The sequence below is a fragment of the Ambystoma mexicanum genome, chromosome 9, assembly GCF_040938575.1.
Source record: "Ambystoma mexicanum isolate Mex_15411 chromosome 9, UKY_AmexF1_1, whole genome shotgun sequence".
Taxonomy (NCBI): domain Eukaryota; kingdom Metazoa; phylum Chordata; class Amphibia; order Caudata; family Ambystomatidae; genus Ambystoma; species Ambystoma mexicanum.
The window spans coordinates 899,713,118-899,733,419 of record NC_090931.1 but is presented as its reverse complement, the minus strand read 5'-3'; the positions used below and the strand labels follow the sequence as shown (position 1 = coordinate 899,733,419).

General features: G+C 48.7%; 1 protein-coding gene across 5 annotated transcripts in view; it reads left to right on the top strand.

Moving 5' to 3' along the window:
- The window catches only part of DIP2A (disco interacting protein 2 homolog A), a 2,340,120-nt gene that overhangs the window by 1,697,782 nt on the left and 622,036 nt on the right, over positions 1–20,302 (top strand). For all 5 annotated transcript variants that reach the window (XR_011274713.1, XR_011274712.1, XM_069616034.1 and 2 more), the window contains 2 exons: positions 14,579–14,659; positions 14,781–14,904. Coding sequence is in view for 3 of the 5 variants with exons in the window: in XM_069616034.1 (XP_069472135.1) it covers positions 14,579–14,659; positions 14,781–14,904 (205 nt within the window). In the remaining 2 variants the exon portion in view is untranslated. The remainder of the gene's footprint in view (positions 1–14,578; positions 14,660–14,780; positions 14,905–20,302) is intronic.

The window sequence follows — 20,302 nt, the reverse complement described above, 5'->3', positions numbered from 1 at the left end:
CACTATGGCTACCTCAGTGTTGTGCGTATGTTCTTCTTCCACCGTGTGGTACACATCTATCCCAAGGTCCCGAAAAAAGTACCAACAGCCCACGGAGCTTGCAGCACCGGCAGCCGCCCGACAGGGATCCCCTTATAACTACCTAGCGGAAAAATAGTAGACTTCTGAGGATTCACCTCTATGCCAGACAGCCCCGCGTACCTATCCATAACTTCCAGGATGTACTGGAGATTCTCCTCCGGGTTCCTCGGGTACAGCAGCAAATCATCCGCATACAAGGAGATCAAGTGTCGCTCCGCTCCCACCTCGATGCCTATAGTATCGTACTGTTGTCTGAGGTATATCGCCAAGGGTTCTAGAGCTAATATGTACAGCATAGGGGACCATGGGCACCCTTGTCTGGTACCTCTGCCTAGTTGCCATCTCTCGGAAATCACTGCTCCTGTTTTGACTCTGGCCAACGGTTCACTGTATAGCATCTTTGCCCATTTTATGTATCCAGGCCCCATACCATAGCCCGCCAAGGCTGCCAGCAGCCATGGCCACTTGACAGAATCAAAGGCCTTCACAGCGTCTAGGGACACTATTGCCATTTCACCCTCATTCTTACTCCCCCATTCAACAACCCGATGGAGCTGTCTGTGATTATGAGTTATGTTCCTATTCGGGACACAGCCCGTCTGGTCGGGGTGTATTAGTTTGCCAATGACTCTTAGCAGTCTGCTTGCCAAGACAGCCGTCAATATCTTGCTGTCCTGGTTCAGCATTGACAATGGTCTATAGAAGCCTGTCCAGGCTTATTTGGTTTGGGAAGCGGTATTATGATCGCTTCTCTAAGTGACTCTGGCAGCAGTCCGATCTCAAATGCTTCATTTAGCATATCCAACATCGGGGGGAGCACTCCTGCCTTATACACTTTATAAAACTCACTTGGAAACCCGTCCGCCCCTGGGGTCTTACTAGTAGGTAGCCGTCTCACCACTTCTTCTAACTCCTCCAAGGTAATCTGTGCATCCAGCTCCTCTCTTTCTTCGGCACTTATTTTAGGCAAACCTATGTCTTCAAGTGTATCTATTATTTCTTCATAACTGCTTCTCTCCTCATCCTCGCATAGTTCCCTGAAGTACTTTGCAAACTCCTGATTAACTCCCTCCTGGGTATCAGCTACGCTGCCATCTTCTCTTGCTATCGTCCTAATAGTGGCTCTGGGGATCTCGCTCTTGTATAACCATGCCAAAAGCCTTCCTGTTTTATCTCCTCCCGCATGCTGTCTCTCTCTATATTTTTTATAGTTAAGATTACACAGTCTAGCCCGTTGCTCCACACATGTCTGTTGCAGTTTAAGTATCAACCCCATGTCTTTCAGTATCATCTCTCCCCTTCAGCGCCTTTTCGAATTCCCTTTCTGCTTCCTGTAGATCGGCCAGGATTCCTCCTTGCAGGCTTTTAGATTTTGCTATGGCTACGCCCCGCATCACCACTATAAAGGCTTCCCATAGCGTGCTCGCTGAGTCCACACTACCCGTATTCACCTCAAATCTTCCCTAAAAAGGGGGTCTTTAAGCGCCTCTGCCCGGAGACGCCATGTCGGGATCCTCGCTCTCAGGGGGTGGGGGGGCAGTATTGCCAGCCAATAACCAGGGGCGAGTGGTCTGATAGGACCCTCGCCTTATATTCTGCCTGCGCCGTCTCCATCATTATTTCCGACGTGGCGAAGACATAGTCCAGCCTCGTATGCAACTGTTGCGGGGCAGAATAGTGCGTGTACTGCCTTTTTTGGGGGTGTTTCATTCTCCACACATCCACCAGACCAAAGTCGTCTAGCAATGTCTGCAGCGCTTTTGCCGCTGGGGCAGGTCTATCAAACTTCCGATCTGATCTGTCCACCCTGGGGTTTAGTACACAGTTAAAATCCCCACCCCAGATCACCGCACTCCCCATACACATGCTAAGATTAGTACTCGGGGTTCTGAAGTATGTTGCCATATTCTGATTGGGGCCGTAGGTGTTCAGAATGCATATCTCCCTGTTATCCACCAGTCTCCTCAGTATAACCATTCTCCCATCTGCTTCCGCAGTTTCCTGCAACAAGTGAAATGGGACATGCAGCGCCACCAAGATGAGCATTCCTCTAGCATAGGCAGTGTATGTCGAACCCCCGCCACGACCCTTTCCATTTCTTCACCACTGTTCCCAGCTTTTCCCGTGTCAGGTGAGTCTCCTGCAGCAGTGCAATATTTTGTCTGCGCAGGTACAACATAACCTTGTTCCTTTTTAGATAACTGAGGCCCCTGACATTCCATGTAATTATTTAAAGGTCCCCCATGGCTTGTTAGAGTTCCCATTCCCCCCCCCATCAGTGCAGACCAGTTCCCCTTCCCATTCCTGTCTATATAGGCTTGTTCCCCAGTTCAAACTTCCCCTAACTACAAACACCACTCCCTCTCTCCCGCCTGCCACCCTTCCCTTCCCCAACTGCACCCCCCGCCCCCAACAGTTGCCCAGCTCCATCCCTGGATCTCAGGGACCCCCGCATCTAGCACTTTCTGGCGATGGCTTGTACTCGAAGCTCAGCAGGGTGAGGTAGCCCTAATGGCTATCCTACTACTTCTACGACTATTTGGGGGGTAGGGTGCCTGTGTTCTGTCGCTGCGGTTTGCCACAATTCAACCACATGCTATTATCCAATGTGCCTATGCAATCAAAGCTCTATATTCCAGTCCAATGCCACTCAATAGAATCAAGGATATCCAAACCTAGCTTCCGCGCTACCCATCCCTTCTCATCTTTTAAAGTTCCTATCGAGCCTCTGCTGGGATACCTCACAGTGTGACATACTAGTCCACATGAATTGCCTCAGTCACTTATCTTATTCTCCTTGGGCCCGTGCAGCATCCTGTTCCGGGCAACCCTGTAGGTCCAGCCATGTGGCAGCCTCCTCTGGGGTGTGCACTTATGTAGCACTTTCAATCTCGCAGGGTACAGGAGCATATATTTGATGCCGGCCGCACGCAGCCGTCTCTTCACCGCTACATAGCTATATCTCTGCCTCTGGACCAGCATTGTATAATCCGGGTAAGCTTTGATGGTAGCTGAGGCTTTATCTATCGTTCCCCCTTTCCTGAAATACTCCAAGATCTTTTCACGGTCTTTATAATTCAGAATCTTGGCAATTATTGCGCGGGGAGGTGCTCCGGTTTCCTCATGAGGGCTCTGTGTGCACGCTCCACTGTGAATCCTTGTGAGAGTTTGTCAGCTCCTATTTCCTGCAGGAACATGTTCTCCACATAGTCTGTGGGGTCTTGGCCTTCTTCTCCTTCCGGCAGACCAACCACTCGAATATTGTTCCTTCTCGCTCTCCCTTCCGCCTCCTCCGCACGATTCTCCAGGTTGGCCACTTGCTGTTTTAGTATGTGGACTTCCTTTGCATTGTCAGTGCTGGTGGTCGTGTTAGTTTTAACAGCACTTTCCAGGCTGCTTGTTCTGTCTGCCAGCGCCCTGACATCTTGTTGTAGCAAGTTGACATCTATCCCCACTGCGTCGATCTTAGCCTCCAAGGAGGTCCTTAACTCCGCCATTGCTATCCCCCAGGAGTCCTTTAGTTCTGTTATGGCTGCCAAGATCTGGTGGTTTTCAGTTCCACTTGGGCTTCCCGTGGACCCACTTGCGCCCACCAGCGCCGATGCAGCTGGAGGCTGCTGCGTCTTGGCAAACGCCTCCATCGTGGGTTGCTTGCTCTTGCTTTTGATCACTCTCCCAGTCATCCTGTGATCCAGGGCAAGTGTCCCTTACCACTTTGCACGTGGCACAGCAAGCCCGCCGCTCTATTCCACCGTGTTATCTGCGGGCTACTCCTGGTTATTGTTTCAGGGCACCCTCCTGGTGTTCTGCGCACCGAGCGATCTCCTCAAGTGGGTTATGTCCTCCCACGTGTCGGTTAGCTCGTCTGCCTCTCGGCGCAATTTCGCACTTTGCGCCCTCCAGCTTCCGCTCTTGTAGCACAGCCTGTGTGTTTTGCAGGCTATTTACCTTCCCCCGGCGCCTCTGGGCTCGTGTGGTACGCCAGTCATGCCATTGCGCCCCAGACGGTTCAGGAAGTCCTTTTCCTTTCCTCTGTCACCCCCACCTTCGTTCAGCAACCACAGCAGCGCAATCCACCCACATCAGGCGCTCCACTGGGCACCTCTCATGTCCAGTAGCTGCTCCCGTTATTGTCTGACTTCAGGCTCTAGGTCTCCCCTGTGTTGACACAAGGGATAGCTTCCCTCCACTGTCAGAAGCGCTTTGTTTTTGATGCCTCCCTTCTAGCTTGTCTATCGTGAGGGAGGAAAGTTCTGCCGGCAACACCAGTCTCGCTTTTTGATGAGTCTGGGTAACGTTGATATTAAGGCAGCAAACCTCTATGCCTCGCTTTCACGGGCGCTGGTGCTGTTGCTGTACACCAGCAGCGCTACGTCTCAGACGAGGATGGTAGCCCCATGCCCCGTATCTGAGAGACAAAGGAAATTTCTTCCAGGGGACCGCGCGGCTCCCTTGTTATGCGTGGCTCTGTGCCCAGATCTCCTTGGACTCAGCGGGTCCCGGCACCATAATCCGCGCACACAGATGTCTGTATTCACTTGCTCAGGCACCCGGCACTTATTCGCTGGGCCTCCGCTTCCTCTGCTCACGCTCGGCAGCTGTCCGCTGTTCGGGCACTCAGCCGCACCTCCGCTCTTGGCACACGGCACCAGCGCATGCACTGCATCCGTGCTTGCGCGCCGCAGGGTGCCTCTCTCCTGATGCCCACGCTGTTGGGCGGAGGGCACGCAGACTGCGGTCACCGGCCCCTGTCTTCTCCTCACACAGCCCTCGCGGCCACAGCCCGGGTACACCCGCTCTGTCAGTCTTCTCAGGCAGCACAACCTCACGCCAAGTCACTGCTCCCTGTTCAAACGGCGAGGATTTTGTTAAACTCCAGGTAACAGTGTATCCTCATGCATCACGCATTCTGCCAATCCAGCATCCGCGGCCACTCGCCCATTGTTGTCCGCCATCTTTGATACACTGTATCAGGGTCGCCAAACGTTCCAGCGTCAGTTATCTTCTTGTTATTCATGCGATCTGCTAAATATTGCTAGCAGTGGCAGGGCATCTATTCATATGCCCGTGTTTTCATTATTGAAGCAGGATGATCATTTCCAGCATGTGAAAATGCGGATCAATGTCGGATCGCCGGAGCAGCTCCCATCAGGCACGTCTTGCTACATGGCCAGTTAGCCACGCCCAGTTGGCTCAACAGGTTGTAAGTGGATGTTGCGTGCCTGAAAAGTGCCTCTGATCCTACATAGTGCAAGATGAATCGGACATTGTGTCTCTATTATGGGTACTTCTTGTGGTACTAAGATCTTGGGTGCCCCAGATGCGTGCAGTATTAAGGAAAAAACATAGCAACTCCCATTAGTCGTTAGCCTTCCCATTGCACTCATGTCATAGTACCAACTGTTTGAGTGTTCGGGATGACAAATGTCTTCCACTGCATCTATTCCTAAACCATGACACGAGTCATATTTATGTTGGCGCGTTTGCCTTTTCTTTCTGTTACTGCGCAACGTGGGCTTTCTTCCCACTGACATTGCGTCTCTTATGATGTTGGTATTGCATAGGGATCGTTTTACACCTGGCATTAGTAATTCAAACATTATACTATTGCATATTGTGGTTTGGGAGCCAATACTGATTGCAATGGTGTGGTTATACATTGGTTGGCATGGGGAGCAGTTCAAATACTGTTACTGGTGTACTTTCATTCATCCTTTCATTTGTGTTCAAGGTTGGGCTGGAATTTATTATTGTATCAGGGAAGGAGGTAGGGGTCTGGACGGTTTTGGTAATTGTGGAGTGCATAAGGATAGAACTAGAGGCAATGGATTGCACTGCAGTTACATTTGAAAGGAATGCAGTAATATTGGAGGTTATTTCAGTTCCATTCAAAACTAATCCTGTAAAATTCAAGGGTGTACTCCTGTTCAAGGTCCCTTTAGACCTCCCCCTTCTTTTAGAATGCCAGCCCAGATAAGACGTTCCCCAGTATATACTAATACAAACATACACATTGTAAACATAATAGCTGTAAAATGGAGGCCACAGTCATAGCTGTAGGCCTTAGTGAAACTAATTCTACTCCGACTAATATCTACATTTGAAGAATCTCTTAATGGTGTCATCTCCATCATCGTGGCACCTGCGGAAATGGGGAAAAAACGGGGAGGGTAAGAGATATGGAAAAGAGGACGAGAGAGAAAAGATGAGACAGCGAAAGAGAGAGAGAGAGATTTTTAGTTTCTGTAGCTCGTGCTCTAGCAGCAATGCATGTAATGTACTGTACTGATTTTCACATGCACAGATATGGTCAGCGTAGCGCTACTGATTTGAGGTAGTGGTGTTGTTTTCAGTCTGGGTATCTGGTGTGGAGCCCTTCTGTGCCCTACGAACATCCGAGAGATGTATCCAATATCTCAGCCCCTTTTACTTTCACAGCAAGAGGGGTGGAGAACACCACTAAATGGGGTCCATGGAACCTGAGGTTGTTCCATTTTCTGACAAATCTTCGGACATGTATCCATTCCCCGGGCAACAATGGTTGGGCCAGGGTGCTGTCTGCCAGTGGGACAGTTTTAGTTTCTCTGTCTTCCGGGTGGGGCGGTGCAATTTGTTTTGAAATGTATCAGATCGCACGTGTGAGTTGGGTTAGGTATAGCTTGAACTCTTCCCCTAGAATTGTAACAGCTCTAGGAGCATCCGATGCTCTTCTTACTAGTGACAAGGGTGTTTGCATGCGTCGACCAGTCACTTTTTTGTGGGGGGGACAGGTGGTTGTCATTGCTGCGCTGTGTGCGCAAATCGAATAGTGCTAAGGGCAGACAGTACACCCAATTCTTTTTCAGGCCGTTACATAGTTTTAAAAGTCTGCTTTTAAGGAGGCTCTTGTTTCTCCCCACCAACCCTTTTACTTGTGGGTGCTAAATGCAGCACATGAAATGTTTAATCCCCAATAAAGTAGTCCCCTCCTTGAAGAGTTCATTGAAGAAATGTGTCCCCTTGTCTGATCGGAGGACATCACACACTCTGACCCATCAACAAAAAGTACTTCTCCTTCCTCTAAGGGGCTGTCTTTGGCTTTGGCGATGTCGTCACCTTCTCTTTCATAGGCTGCACAATCATGTTGTTGTATGTCCTCAGCCGTGCATGGCTTGGTGAGGAACGTGGCAGGATTTACTGTTCTGCACCGCACTCCACGGATGTGAGGCCTGGACAGTATTCTCATATGCTGATGCCCGTTGGGTGGTCAGTGTGGATCGATCCAATATAGCAAAGAATGAATGCTCCATGTACAGTGTTACGGAGCATACCATGACAATGGTGGAACTTTTTTCAATTGCCAAGGCTGCAGCGGTAAGAGCTTGTTCGCATGCAAACTATCCTTGCATGACAGAATCGAGCATGCCACTGTAGTACGCCAGAGGTTGTGACCCATAGAACTCTTTTGTGTTAGCACTGCTCTCATGAGTGTGCCATTTGAATGAGAAAAAAAGTAGAATTCCTGCTTGTAATCAGAAGTGGCGAGGACAGGAGCGGTTGAATACTTCTTTTAAATCATTGAAATTGGTCACCATTTCTGCTGTCCACTGAATTGTGATGCCTTCCTTTTGTGCCTCCTGAAGACCCTGTAGGAGCGGCCTTGTATACGTTGCGTTATCTAAGATCCATGCTCTACAATAGTTAGAGCCCTAGGAACATATCCTTCACTATGATGGTTTTGGGAGTAGCACGCACTGTGGCCACTCTGTCTGGAATTGTTCTCTTTCCATCCTCGGAGATAAGTTGCCCTAAGTAGAGCACTTCCAATAAACAGTACTGGAGCTTATTCTTATTCTTGTCCACCTTGTATCCTTTCGTTGCTAGCAACTGTAGTAGTGTAATTGAATCTCTTTCGACAGTTCTGTTCGCTGTCGCTGCAGACCAGTAGATCATCTACGTATTGAATGATCGTGATGGGCACTTGAATGTTCCCTAGATCTTCATGTAATATCCTGTTAAAAATACTGGAGCTTTCACAGTACCCTTGGGGCAAGCAACAGTGTTCATAGCGCTTTTCTCCCAGGGTGAACGCTGTAAGGTACTGTGAATTTGGATGGAGGGGCACTCAGAAGAACACCTTCTTCAAATCAAACACCGTGAAATGGGTGGCTTCTTTGGGAATGCTACACAAAATGGATATGCCGGGTTGGGAACAAGTGAAAACTCTTTTTGTACAATGTCATTAAGGGGCCTTAAATCCTAAATCATCCTCCAACTGCCCCCCCTGTTGCTTTTTTGATTAGATAGACAGCAGTATGATAGGATATTTTATTTATATCACGCTCTTACACGTGTGTTTGAGAGCGCGACCAAGCAAAGGGAGGGGAACAAGGGAGAACAAAAATAAACAACGATCTTACTAGGCCCAGTGACATTAAGAATGCTCAAGTGCATGGAAAGGGAAAAAGGGGGAAAGTTCGAGGAAGGGGGAGAAGTGGAAAGTGCGGAACAGTCGGGAGAAAAGAATAAATAATAAGTGCAGTAAATGAATAAAGGCAGTGATAAGTGGTAGTGCAGACAGCAAGTGGCAAGTGCAAGATTAGTCAGATAGTGTATATCTGATAAGTGCAGAAAAAGAGTGGGGGAATGTATGGGTACAGATACAGAAACCCAGTGCAAAGAGTGGCCCTGAGGCAGTGCTGGAGGTACGCAGGATGAGCAGGTACCTGGGCCCGAAGGACAGAGGGTGTCCAGGTGTACGGTGTCGAGAGAGAAAACAGATCAGCAGGGGAGAAGAGGCACAAAGGCGGAAGCGAAGAGGAAGGTCTTGAGGTGCTTCTGGATCCAGAGATGGTTCTCCTCAAGTTTCAGGGTGGCCGGGAGGCTGTTCCAAAGGGAGGCCCCGGCCGAAGAAAGAGATCTGCCCTTAGCTTGTTTCTTTAAAAAACGACTGAGCCTGAGGGAGTTAGAAGTAGAGGAGCAAAGGGCTTGCATGGTATTGCATGGTGATGTAGAAGGCACTATAATTCTTTGCTGCAACAAGGCCTACATTATTTCCTGTATTCCTTCGGCCTCTCTCTATAATGTGGTATTGTTTGACTAATGGGAGTATGGCTCCTGGCTTGAGTGTTATTTTTACAGTTGTTACCTCTTTTAACATACCCACATTGTGAGGGTTTGTGGTCCACAAATATGTAGGGACATATTGCAAATTACTTTCACTGAATGGGGGCGGTCTGCTGACAATAGCCAAAAGGGGGCTCTGCACCTTTCTATATTAAACCATTACGTCACAGGGTATGCAAATCTTGAGTTTGAGGATTACAATAATGATGGAGAAATAATAAAGGTCCTCGTCGGTCACTTCTCGTAGAGATACATTGGGGTCAATACACAACATTGTGCGCCATTGGCACCCTTGGGGGTCACAAGCAAACCTTCCATATCTAATGAAAAGATTGTGCCAGCAACCACTTTGGGAGGCGCCACAGGTCAGAAAATAAAATCTGGAGGTACTCTCCATTATTTCCTGGTAATCTGGGTGACAGCTCAGGCAAGTACTCTGACACCATAAACAAACATGTCTGGGTTGACAGGGATGCCCCTTACTACCATCTCACTTGCCACAGCATGTTTCACCAGCATCGCCCGGAGGGAGCACATGCCAGTGGTGGCACAGACAATCCCACTGTTTGTAAATTATATTGTTATATTCAGTTTACTAAGTAGGTCCCTGCCCAGTAAGTTTAAAGGGGAACTCTGAATAGAGAAGGGGTGGTCGTACAACATTTCCTCCCACCTTGACATCTAAGTCTTTTGTGTATGGAACCATTAATGCAGCCCCAGAGAATCCCTGCGTGTCGAGAGTCTTTCCTGACAGCGGGAAGTTTTCTTCTCTAATGCACGACTTCTCCGCTCCTGAGTCCACCATGAAGATGAATGGCTTATTTCTGATCTCTTCCCCCACAAGTGGTTCCTCCTCTGGATGTAAGGTCATTGACAGTACTGGACACGCAAGTGCTCTCTGTGGGCTGTTCTAGTCCGGGTAGGTGTCTGTCCCCGTGAAGTAGAAGGGGTTCCCTCCTACCACTGTGGCTCCCGAGTATGGGGCTGCTGCTCCATTGGGCGCAGTGGTGAAGGGGTGTCTGTTTTCCGCGGCCTGTTGGTTGGGTCGGGGGTTTGTGTGGCTGCATGGTCTGTTGCTGGTGTGGTGGGTGGTAGTGGCTGGGGATTTGGGGAGGCAGCAGCATGTATGCCTGATGCGTCTCGTGCAGGGTTAAGGATGTCCCCTGAATGTGTCCTTGTGGACTACCTGGGGTTGTTGATTGTAATTGTAGTTTCTTCTGTCTGCTGCAGCATTCTCTCAAAGTGCCCCCACCTCCCGCATAACCAACACTGTCCGGGCCCGGCACCCCTTGGTCCTTGTCCTCCAAATCCTCCTCCCCATTGTCCTCGGAACCCACCTCGTCCTCATTGCGGCCCTCAAAGTGTTGGTTTCCTCCCCACTGTCCTTGTCCATTGTCTGCCCATAGTGTTGCCTTCACTAGTTTATTTTGAGCTAGTTTCGCTTCCCCCGCCTGTCTCTTCTGAACAGTTTCATTTTCACGCTCTTTGATCCTACAATGGTGCACTATGATGCTTTGAATATCAGGTCATCCCTTTGCCTCCACCCCAGCAATTTTATCGAGCGCCTTCTGCACCTCCTTGGGTAGCCCTCTTTTTACAATGAAGTAAAACAGGGACGTGGATTGGTCCCAGGCGCTGCCCGTTTCTGCTCTCCACATATCTTGGACCCTAAGAATGTACTGCGCAGCGTCTTCCTCGTCCCCCATTGTGCATTGCATTATGGATTGTAAATTGGGAGTGTCTGGAATGTCCGCCGCAGTGCATCCCATATCCACACTCTGATCTTATTGAACGATGCCCCATCATGGGCGTTGTTGCTTAATGTTACTCCCTGGTACCCTGCTTTCACCCACACTGTCTCTGCCTGATCTCCCACTGCAGCCACTAGCAAACTCTTAATGTCCCCTATGGCCAAGGTTAGCCCTGCTGTTTTTTTCTCAAAAGCATAGATCCATTTACCCGTTCCCCCAGTGAGTTGTGGGAGGGCCTTGAGAAGATTATTTTTGTCCATCTGCACCCAAGGGACATAATGGGGTCGCCCTGCGCCCTTATGAATTAAGGGCATCAGTAATTTCGTCCTTCCTTTCCCTCCCTTCTTCTTTGCCAATGCTATCCTGCCAAACTTTTCTCTTTATCTTCCATTCCATAGGCTTTCTACTCTTGGGGCGTTGGTGGGCGCCTGTTCAGCCCCTACCTCCATGTCTTCTGTGTCGTCAAAGTCGCTTCAGTATTCCTCATCCCCTCGTCGGGACTGCACATTCTGCACATTCTCATATCCTTGGCTGTCTGTTTCCCCCTCCCGCTCTACATGGACGGCCCTTATGGGGGCACTGTCAATTCTGAACAGGAAGTCCATTCATCCCCGTGCTGTTTCACAAGCTGCTCTTAACCTAGCTAATTTTGTATGTGTAGTTGCCAATGCCACTTCAAGGTCTCTCGCGCGTACCCCTATATGGGTGGACACCTCAGGGGGTGTAATATATGGCGGGCCTCCGGCCGTGCTCGGACCGGCCATCATCGTTCCCCCAGACACATAAGTCTGATTAGTGTACCCTTCAGCTGGTCGCATGACGAGTGGATAAATCCCCATTTTCTTCTCCTCTGCGTTCCCAGTCTCCTCAGCACTTGTGTTCTTCCCATTGTCTGGTGTCGCCCCATCCCTTTCAGGGGCCTCTCTTTCCTCAAACATTCTCCAGACGTCCAATATGTCCCTTATGTTCTGTAATGGTCTCCTCTTATACCTTGCCGTTAAGTATGTGGACATATGGTCCAAGGCGCATCTGTCAAAGGACCCCCGCTCTGGCCAGGAGTGGGGCATTCCTTCGCCTTTAGTCTCGGTCATCCATTGGCTGTGATACTTCTTGAGTTTGTCACCGTACAGGTGCAGGGCTTTACATATATGGTCTAGGGGTGTGTCTGTCCCCATGGCTATGCCCAATCAGTGTGGTATCAGAAATGTGCCTTTACAATTGTCCCCCAATTAATGTAAAAAAATACAATTCGTCCAACATTACCTTAAAACCACATATGCTCTAATCGTGTCCGTACCGTCAGTCAATACTATCAATATGTACACACACACACACACACACACACACACACACACACACACACACACACACACACACACACACACACACACACACACACACACACACACACACACCCACCCCCTTCCCCCCTTTCTCCCCTCCCATACACGCTCATCCTGGGCCTCACTAACAAAATAAACTAAAACTAAAATAACAAGCTAAAACAACAACCACTACTTTTCCCGAGCTCTCGAATTAAACGCAGCTCCTAAATGTCCTCATGTATTTATCTCCCGCACTGGTGGAGACAGTGCACTGTGGCGCCACCCTCTCCCCTCACTCGGGGAGTCTCCCGTATTCCTTTTTCCTTATCCTTAATATACCTTAAAAAATAATATTAATAAAAATGGCCAATAAAAAAACATATTCAATCAACAGGTCATACTATCCTTTCACTTTCATTCACCGCGTGTTCACTCGTTTCACACTGCCCTATTTCCCCACCTGAAAATTGTTATTCCTTGCAGGCTTTACTCACGTGTTCACGTTCTTCCAAAAGCCTCCGTTCGCAGGGAATCTGTAACAGGCTTGGGCCTCTCCCTGGGGCCGTACCCTGCTTCAACGAGTAGGCGGGAATTCTGCAAAGACTGTACCCGCAAGGGCCACTACAGCGTACACATTATGGGACTGGTCACTGTAGGTGTGCAGGGCCCTTCTGGAGAGGCAGCCTGGATACCTCAGCAAGTATGGGAGCAATGAAATCACGTTGCAAGGGTCACCAAATGAAGGCAGGTCCCTTTTTACGCACACTCCAGAATAAAGACAACCCGCTAGGGGAATAGACCAGGAGATAGTGTTGCAAGGATAACAAGGTTTATTTGTACAGAATACAAATATCTGCAAAGGACTCTGCTGCTCGAGAGCACTCTAACTAGTACATTCACAAACAAGGGCTTAAAAACCTCAAACGCGTCACGCCATACAGTACAATTTGGTGCCACTGATTGGAGACACCCTACACATGAGCCTGCTCCATAAGGGATGGCAAGCAGTAATTGGGTGGTTCTTCCCCGTCGGTCTGCATCCACGTGGCTCAGCTGGGCTAATATCATGGTGAAGGTCAGGACATGCATTTATACATTGTTCCTATCTAATAAACTAAATAAGCTAAGCTGGAATATTAACTCATAGTGGCAGGCACCTGGGGGGCACAGCAAATGGTGCCAGGTGGAAGGGAGGAGAATATACAGGCATGCTGACCCACACATTCAGGGCTTCATTGAAACTGCAGTTCCTTCACTCAAGGTCTCCACCCTGGTTTGATTTTTAAGGTATCCCTCCTGGTACCTCGTGTTACAAGGGATGTGTGTTGCTGCTAGGAAGAAATATAGTTGCGCAAGCTTAGATCTTCTGTGGACACTTGAGGGGGGTTGGGTCTTGGAGGTCGCGTGCTTATCGAGGAATGCAAAGGTTTGGGGGTTGAGTCAGTGGTGTCGGCCTGGCTGGGTGTGGGTTAGAAGCCTAATGGCAGTTTAGTGGAGATGAATGGACGCAGTACGGAGCCCAGGGTTGTCTCACACACACTCTTGCAGGGCGCATTCCGTTGGAAGATACTAAATATTCGCAACACTGAAGGGATGAGGGGGAAGTAGACTTCTGTGGGAACCGAGCTCTTGCAAAGCCAGTATGTTGTACAGAAATTGGGCCATGTGAACTGGGACTGCGAACCGCACAAGCCTGCAGCTTATCCCTTCTGGACCTAATACAAAATGGAGTCGCGGGCTATGAGCTTTTCTAGTGCCAGGCATCTACTTCTAAGCACTACAGAGCCTCTATATGTTGTCTGATAGCGCAGATTACCCCCCCTTCTACGTTATATCAGTTTATATGGTGTTCGCCTTACTTGAAAGCGCCTGGGTGGTAGGCTAATTTCCATCTGAACAGTTGCTGTGTTGTCCCCTTCCACTGGTCCATGCTCTGCTTCACATTATCTCCTCCCAATCACTGCACCTCTGGTATCACATCTTATTGAGCTCCTCAATACCTGGCAATGCCACCTTTGGACCTGGACCTGGTGTCTACTTCTTCTGAACCCAATTCACCTGTCAAAACCTTCCACTGAACTATCCAAGCATTGAATCCATTCCCATCCAGCCATTTTTGGACTGATATAACCTTCTACAGAGTTCATCCCTCAGAAGGAGGTGATTGCAAGCTGAGGTGGGCGTGGTCAGAAGTAATGATAAGCTGAACTTTTGCATGAAGAGCTCTTGTATGTTATGTTATATTGAGGCACAGGAGTAGAGAGCTGTGCCTGAATATTCCCTAGCGCCTCACAATCACCCCTTCTTACCTCACAGTTCCTGTACCTGGCTGACGTGTTGCAGTGGAGAGCACAGACAACTCCTGAGCACCCCCTTTTCCTGCTGCTTAATTCCAAGGTGAGGACTGTGCTTCATATATGTATAGACAGACATCTACTGTGAGGCCCATCAAAAGCAGTTTGCTGCTGACAGTGACTTTATTTTATCATTGTGATTTGTTTACCCTTTTATCTCACAGGGAACTGTGGCCTGCACCTCCACTTGCCTCCAGCTGCACAAGAAAGCAGAGCGTGTGGCTGCTGGCCTCCTGGAGAAGGCCAGAGTTGGTGTGGGAGAACATGTGGCACTGGTGTACCCTCCAGGTAAGTGCACAGATGTCTAGTCTCAGAACAAGTTGTCGTGATAGGAGAGTAGTTGGGGGAACTGTACTCCAGTTTCAAATGCAGCCTCCAAGTCGGTCTTTATTGCTCCGTAGATGCCACTTAACGCTGGTATTCTGAACCAAACCCCAGACACTTGTCTTTACTTAAATCCATTTTCTCACTGTAATTTTCTAACTTTGGGGGGAATGTGACTAGTGTTTTGACTTTGAAATGTAGCAGGGTATTTCTGGTTCAGATTCTCTGATTGTTCAAAATCAAAGTTTGCCTGCAACTCTTAGTGGGTCTCTTGGGGGACATCCAGGGCACCTGTGAATCATGTGCGTGCAGTTGCAAAGCGTCACTTGAAGTGTTGGTGTACTGGAGACATTGCATGCTAGTCTTCTTTTTTATAATTCGACTGAGTTTTGCATAGGTTATCTGTGCCTGATATGGATAACCGATAAATTCAGGAGTGATCCGTTTGTTACTGGATCCATGCCCACCATCATACAGTTTTTAGTTGAGCATCGGGTGAGTTTGCATAGCTTGGTTAATTTGTACGTGTTAGATAGGGCTCTCTGCATTTCAGTGGGTTTAGAACACTAATTTCTTAGTGTTAGGAAAGATTTTCTTTTTGCTGCTTTCGTCCCATAGACTTGTATGGGACAAGCTTTCTTTTTGCCTTGTTTTGACTGCTGACCTGACTTTTTGGAGGTAAGTAAAGCCTTCTTCTTTGCGTCCTTTGCTTTGTGCTAATAGTTATGGGGGAACTGATTAGGCCATAAGACTATCAATACTGGCAGACTGTCCCCCCCTCAGTGGATTTCTTGCATTTTTAAAGCTGCACACACCACCTTACAGCGAAGTGTGGTTAGGATACTTTGTATGCCTGCAACTTTTTGGCAATGTGTACAGGATATGGTGGGGGCAGAGGATATTTTTCTACCATGTTTTAAACATTTTACTCGTGCACTTTTGCATTTGATCGCATATTGCCATAAAGAGTACCATATAAAGGGCTGGCCTTCAGTGCTGTGTGAGATGCATTATTATATGCAAATTCAGCTAGGGACAGTAACTCCTGCCAGTTGTCTTGAGCAGAAGAAACTTAACATCTCAGATACCCCTCCAGAGTCTGATTAAGTCGTTCCGTCTGTTCATTGGACTATGTGTGGTATCCGGAACTGAGGGCCCTCTTTAGGCCAAGGATAGAACACACCTGCTTCCAGTATCTGGAGGTATACTAAGATCCCCAGTCTGATATTATGGTGTCTGGGAGTTCATGCCTGGAGAAAATGTTTGATGAAGATACGCGCCATCAGAGGTGCAGATGGGATACCTGCTAATGCAACAAAGAGAACCATCTTGGTAAATGAATCTATAGTGGCCATTATAGCTGTACATCCCTGTGAGGGAGGAAGTTCTACTATAAAATCTGTAGAAATAGTCTGCCAGGGTTTATCCGATAGGGGCATGCGTGCAAGTTCACCCACAGGAGGGTCACGTGGGACTTTGGTCTGCTGACATACAACACTTGAAGAAACATATTTTATGACATCCTTCTGCAAGGATGGCCACCAGAAGTGTCTTCGGATAAGGTCTGGGGTATTACAGACACCACGATGTCCCGCCGCTGGTGAATCGTGGCAAAGTTGGAGGACTTCTTCTTGAAGGGTTGCAGTTGGAACAAAGAGTGACTGGTTATAAAAATATCCTTTTTCTCTGGTGAATCTATACTTCAAAAGGTATCGGGGTCTGAGGTTTCGAGATTCCGAGAATGTACCTTGATCTTGTTCATGAAATCCGAGATGATATGAAGAAAGATGGCCTTTGGGAAGATAGGTTCCGAAGGAAATGGCATGGCTTTCACTGGATCTTTCCGGGAAAGGGCATCAGCTTGAAGATGAATCTTCCCTGGTATAAAGGAGAATTCGATCCGAAAGGGGGAAAAAAATGTGCCCATCTAGCTTAGCGACCGTTTTGAGTCTCTGCATACTGAAGGGCTCGCAGGTTGTGGTGATCAGTACGGACTTCCACAGGAAAACGAGCACCTAGAAGCAGATGCCATTCCTCAAAGGCTCGATTGATGGGAAGGAGTTCCTTTTCTAGGACAGTATAATTTTGCTCCGCTGCAGTCAAGGGTTTAGAGAGGTAGGCCACGGGCCTCTCTCTCTCTGCAGGTGATCTGGTTGTAGCAGAACTGCCCCTAAGGCATGTGATGAGGCGTCTGATTCAACTATGAATCTCCTTGTTTTGATCAGGAGTGAGCAGGACTGGGGCTGAGCTAAATGGGGCTTTGCGATGCTCGAAGGCCTTCTGGGTTTCCTCGGTCCAATGAAAGGTGACTCCTTTCTTTAACAGACTGGTGATGGGACACGACAAACTATAGAAACCCGGAATTAATTGTCTGTAGAAATTCGCAAATCAGAGGAATCGTCGTACGTCTTTAACCGTCTTTGGAGCAGGCCAGGCTGTAACTTCTGCTACCTTGTCTGGATCCATGGCGAGGCCAGTAGCTGAAAGAATATATCCCAGATATGTGACCTTGTCTTGGTTAAATTCAAATTTTTCTAGTTTGCAAAAGAGATGGTTCTGCTGTAACCTCTGTAATACCTCTTGGACGTGGGAAGTATGTTCTTGGACTGTAGATGAAAAAAAGAGTATATCGTCCAGGTAGACTATGAAGAAACGTAGGAGAATGTCCAAAAATAAGTGGTCCATAAATCTCTGGAAGACGGCTGGGGCATTTGAAGAGCCAAAGGGCATGACTTGATATTGATAGTGACCAAAAGGCGTACGGAAGGCCGTCTTCCATTCATCTCCTTTTTTTATATGTATTAAGTGGTAAGCCCCCTTCAGGTCCAATTTGGTGTATATCACTGCCCCCTTCACAGCCTCCAGAATGTCGGGAATGAGTGGCATCGGGTATCGGTCAGGGATAATAATCTTATTCAGCCCCTGAAAGTCAATACAGGGGCCAAGTTCTGTGGTATTCTTCTTTGGTCTAAACAAAAACGATGCTGCCGCTGGACAGGATGATTCTGTGATGATGCCGTTCTTAAAATTGGTCTGGAGGTATTCCTTAAGCACTTATTTTTCCCGGGCAGATAAAATATACATTTGCCCGAAAGGTAGCAGGCTATCTGGCACTAGATCAATCACACAATCGTCTCTTCAATTGGGTGGTAGCTTGGCATATTCCCACAAGGAAAAAACCATCTGAAAGGGTTGGTATGGTTCGGGAAGCCCTTGTACTTGGTTAAGCACTGTAGTTTTCGAAGAAATGGAACCAGAGGAAACAGGAGGAAGGACTTCCACTAGTCCCTTTGATAGACCATGATGGAGACAAAATTCAGACCCCAAAAAGAATGTGCCCGCTGCCCAATTCACACATGCGTTATGAATCCGTAACCATGGCAGACCTAGAATAACCAGCTAGTGAGCAGTTTTGATAATGTCCAATGCTATTTCTTATTTTCCACTGCTGAGGCCCTCCAGGTGAGCGTGTGTGCCAGGATCCCCCTGGGTCCATATTCCTGCCTTAATATTGTATTTAGCGGGCCGGGACACCCGCGTGCAGCGAGGCACTTCTCATTTCCCTGGGGCTTGGTTTCTCCTCCCGCCTACGGCCCTCCCTCCACCCGCCTACGGCCCTCCCTCCATCCGCCTACGGCCCTCCCTCCATCCGTGATAGGCTGCCTGAGCCTCCTCTCCCGAGCCAGCTACCGGCACTGCTAGTGCGCAGTGATTCCATTGCTGAGGCCCTCCAGGTGAGCATGTGTGCCAGGATCCCCCTGGGCCCATATTCCTGCCTTAATATTTTATTTAGCGGGTCGGGGCACCCGCGTGCAGCGAGGTGCTTCCCATTTCCCTGGGGCTTGGTTTCTCCTCCGACCTAAGGCCCTCCCTCCACCCATGATAGGCTGCCTGAGCCTCCTCTCCCGAGCCAGCTACCGGCACTGCTAATGCGCAGTGATTCCACTGCTGAGGCCCTCCAGGTGAGCATGTGTGCCAGGATCCCCCTGGGCCCATATTCCTGCCTTAATATTGTATTTAGCGGGTCGGGGCACCCGCGTGCAGCGAGGCGCTTCCCATTTCCCTGGGGCTTGGTTTCTCCTCCGACCTACGGCCCTCCCTCCACCCATGATAAGCTGCCTGAGCCTCCTCTCCTGAGCCAGCTACCGGCACTGCTAGTGCGCGGTGATTCCACTGCTGAGGCCCTCCAGGTGAGCGTGTGTGCCAGGATCCCCCTGGGCCCATATTCCTGCCTTAATATTGTATTTAGCGGGCCGGGGCACCCGCGTGCAGCAAGGCACTTCCCATTTCCCTGGGGCTTGGTTTTTCCTCCCGCCTACGGCATTCCCTCCACCTGTGTTAGGCTGACTGTCTGGTCTTAAATGAACCGACCAAGGCAGCCCTCTGCCTGGCAGCCCTCTGCGGCTAAGGGCCCAAGGCCAAGGGCGGCTCCGACATTGGCGGCTCCAAGATGGGTCTGCAGGTGTCAGCATGGGAAGCCAAGGAAGCCAACAGACACCAACAAAACTGTGAGTGTGGCATGGGTGGGGTGCAGAGCAATCACTCTACTCCAGAAAGCCCTTGTCACTCTACCTTACCTTCCATAACGTAGACTGCCACAGACTTAAACAATACATACTTAGGAAGACTTGTGACCACTACAAATGGATTGTAAATGTTGCCTTGTGATGCATATTAACTTACTTGCCAATTTAGCTAGTGACATGTAAGAAACTGAACTTTAGCTTGAGCCGCATCTAGATAGAAATGTGCCTACTAACATGCCCTGGTTGACTTTAGAAGTGTGCCTATTAACATGCTTGGTTGAATTTAGAAGTGTGCCTATTATCCTCTCTGTGCAAAGTTGAATCTGGACATGTGCCTATTAGCGTGATTGGTTGAATTTAGAAGTGCGCCTAATATCCTCTCTGTGCAAAGTTGAATTTAGAAGTGTGCATATTAACATGCCCTAGTTGACTTTAAAAGTGTGCCTATTGCGTGCCCCGGTTGACTCTAGAAGTGCGCCTAATATCCTCTCTGTACAAAGTTGAATCTAGAAGTGTGCCTATTAGCGTGATTGGTTGAATCTAGAAGTGTGCCTATTATCCTCTCTGTGCAAAGTTGAATTTAGAAGTGTGCATATGTGTGCATATTAACATGCCCTGGTTGACTTTAGAAGTGTGCCTATTAACGTGCCCTGGTTGACTTTAGAAATGTGCCTATTAACGTGCCCTGGTTGGCTTTAGAAGTGTGCCTAATAGCGTGCCCTCGTTGAACTTTGAAGTGTGCCTATGAGCGTGCCTTGGTTGAATTTAGAAGTACGCCTAATATCCTCTCTGTGCAAAGTAAAGTTGAATTTCGAAGTGTGCCTATGAGTGCGCCT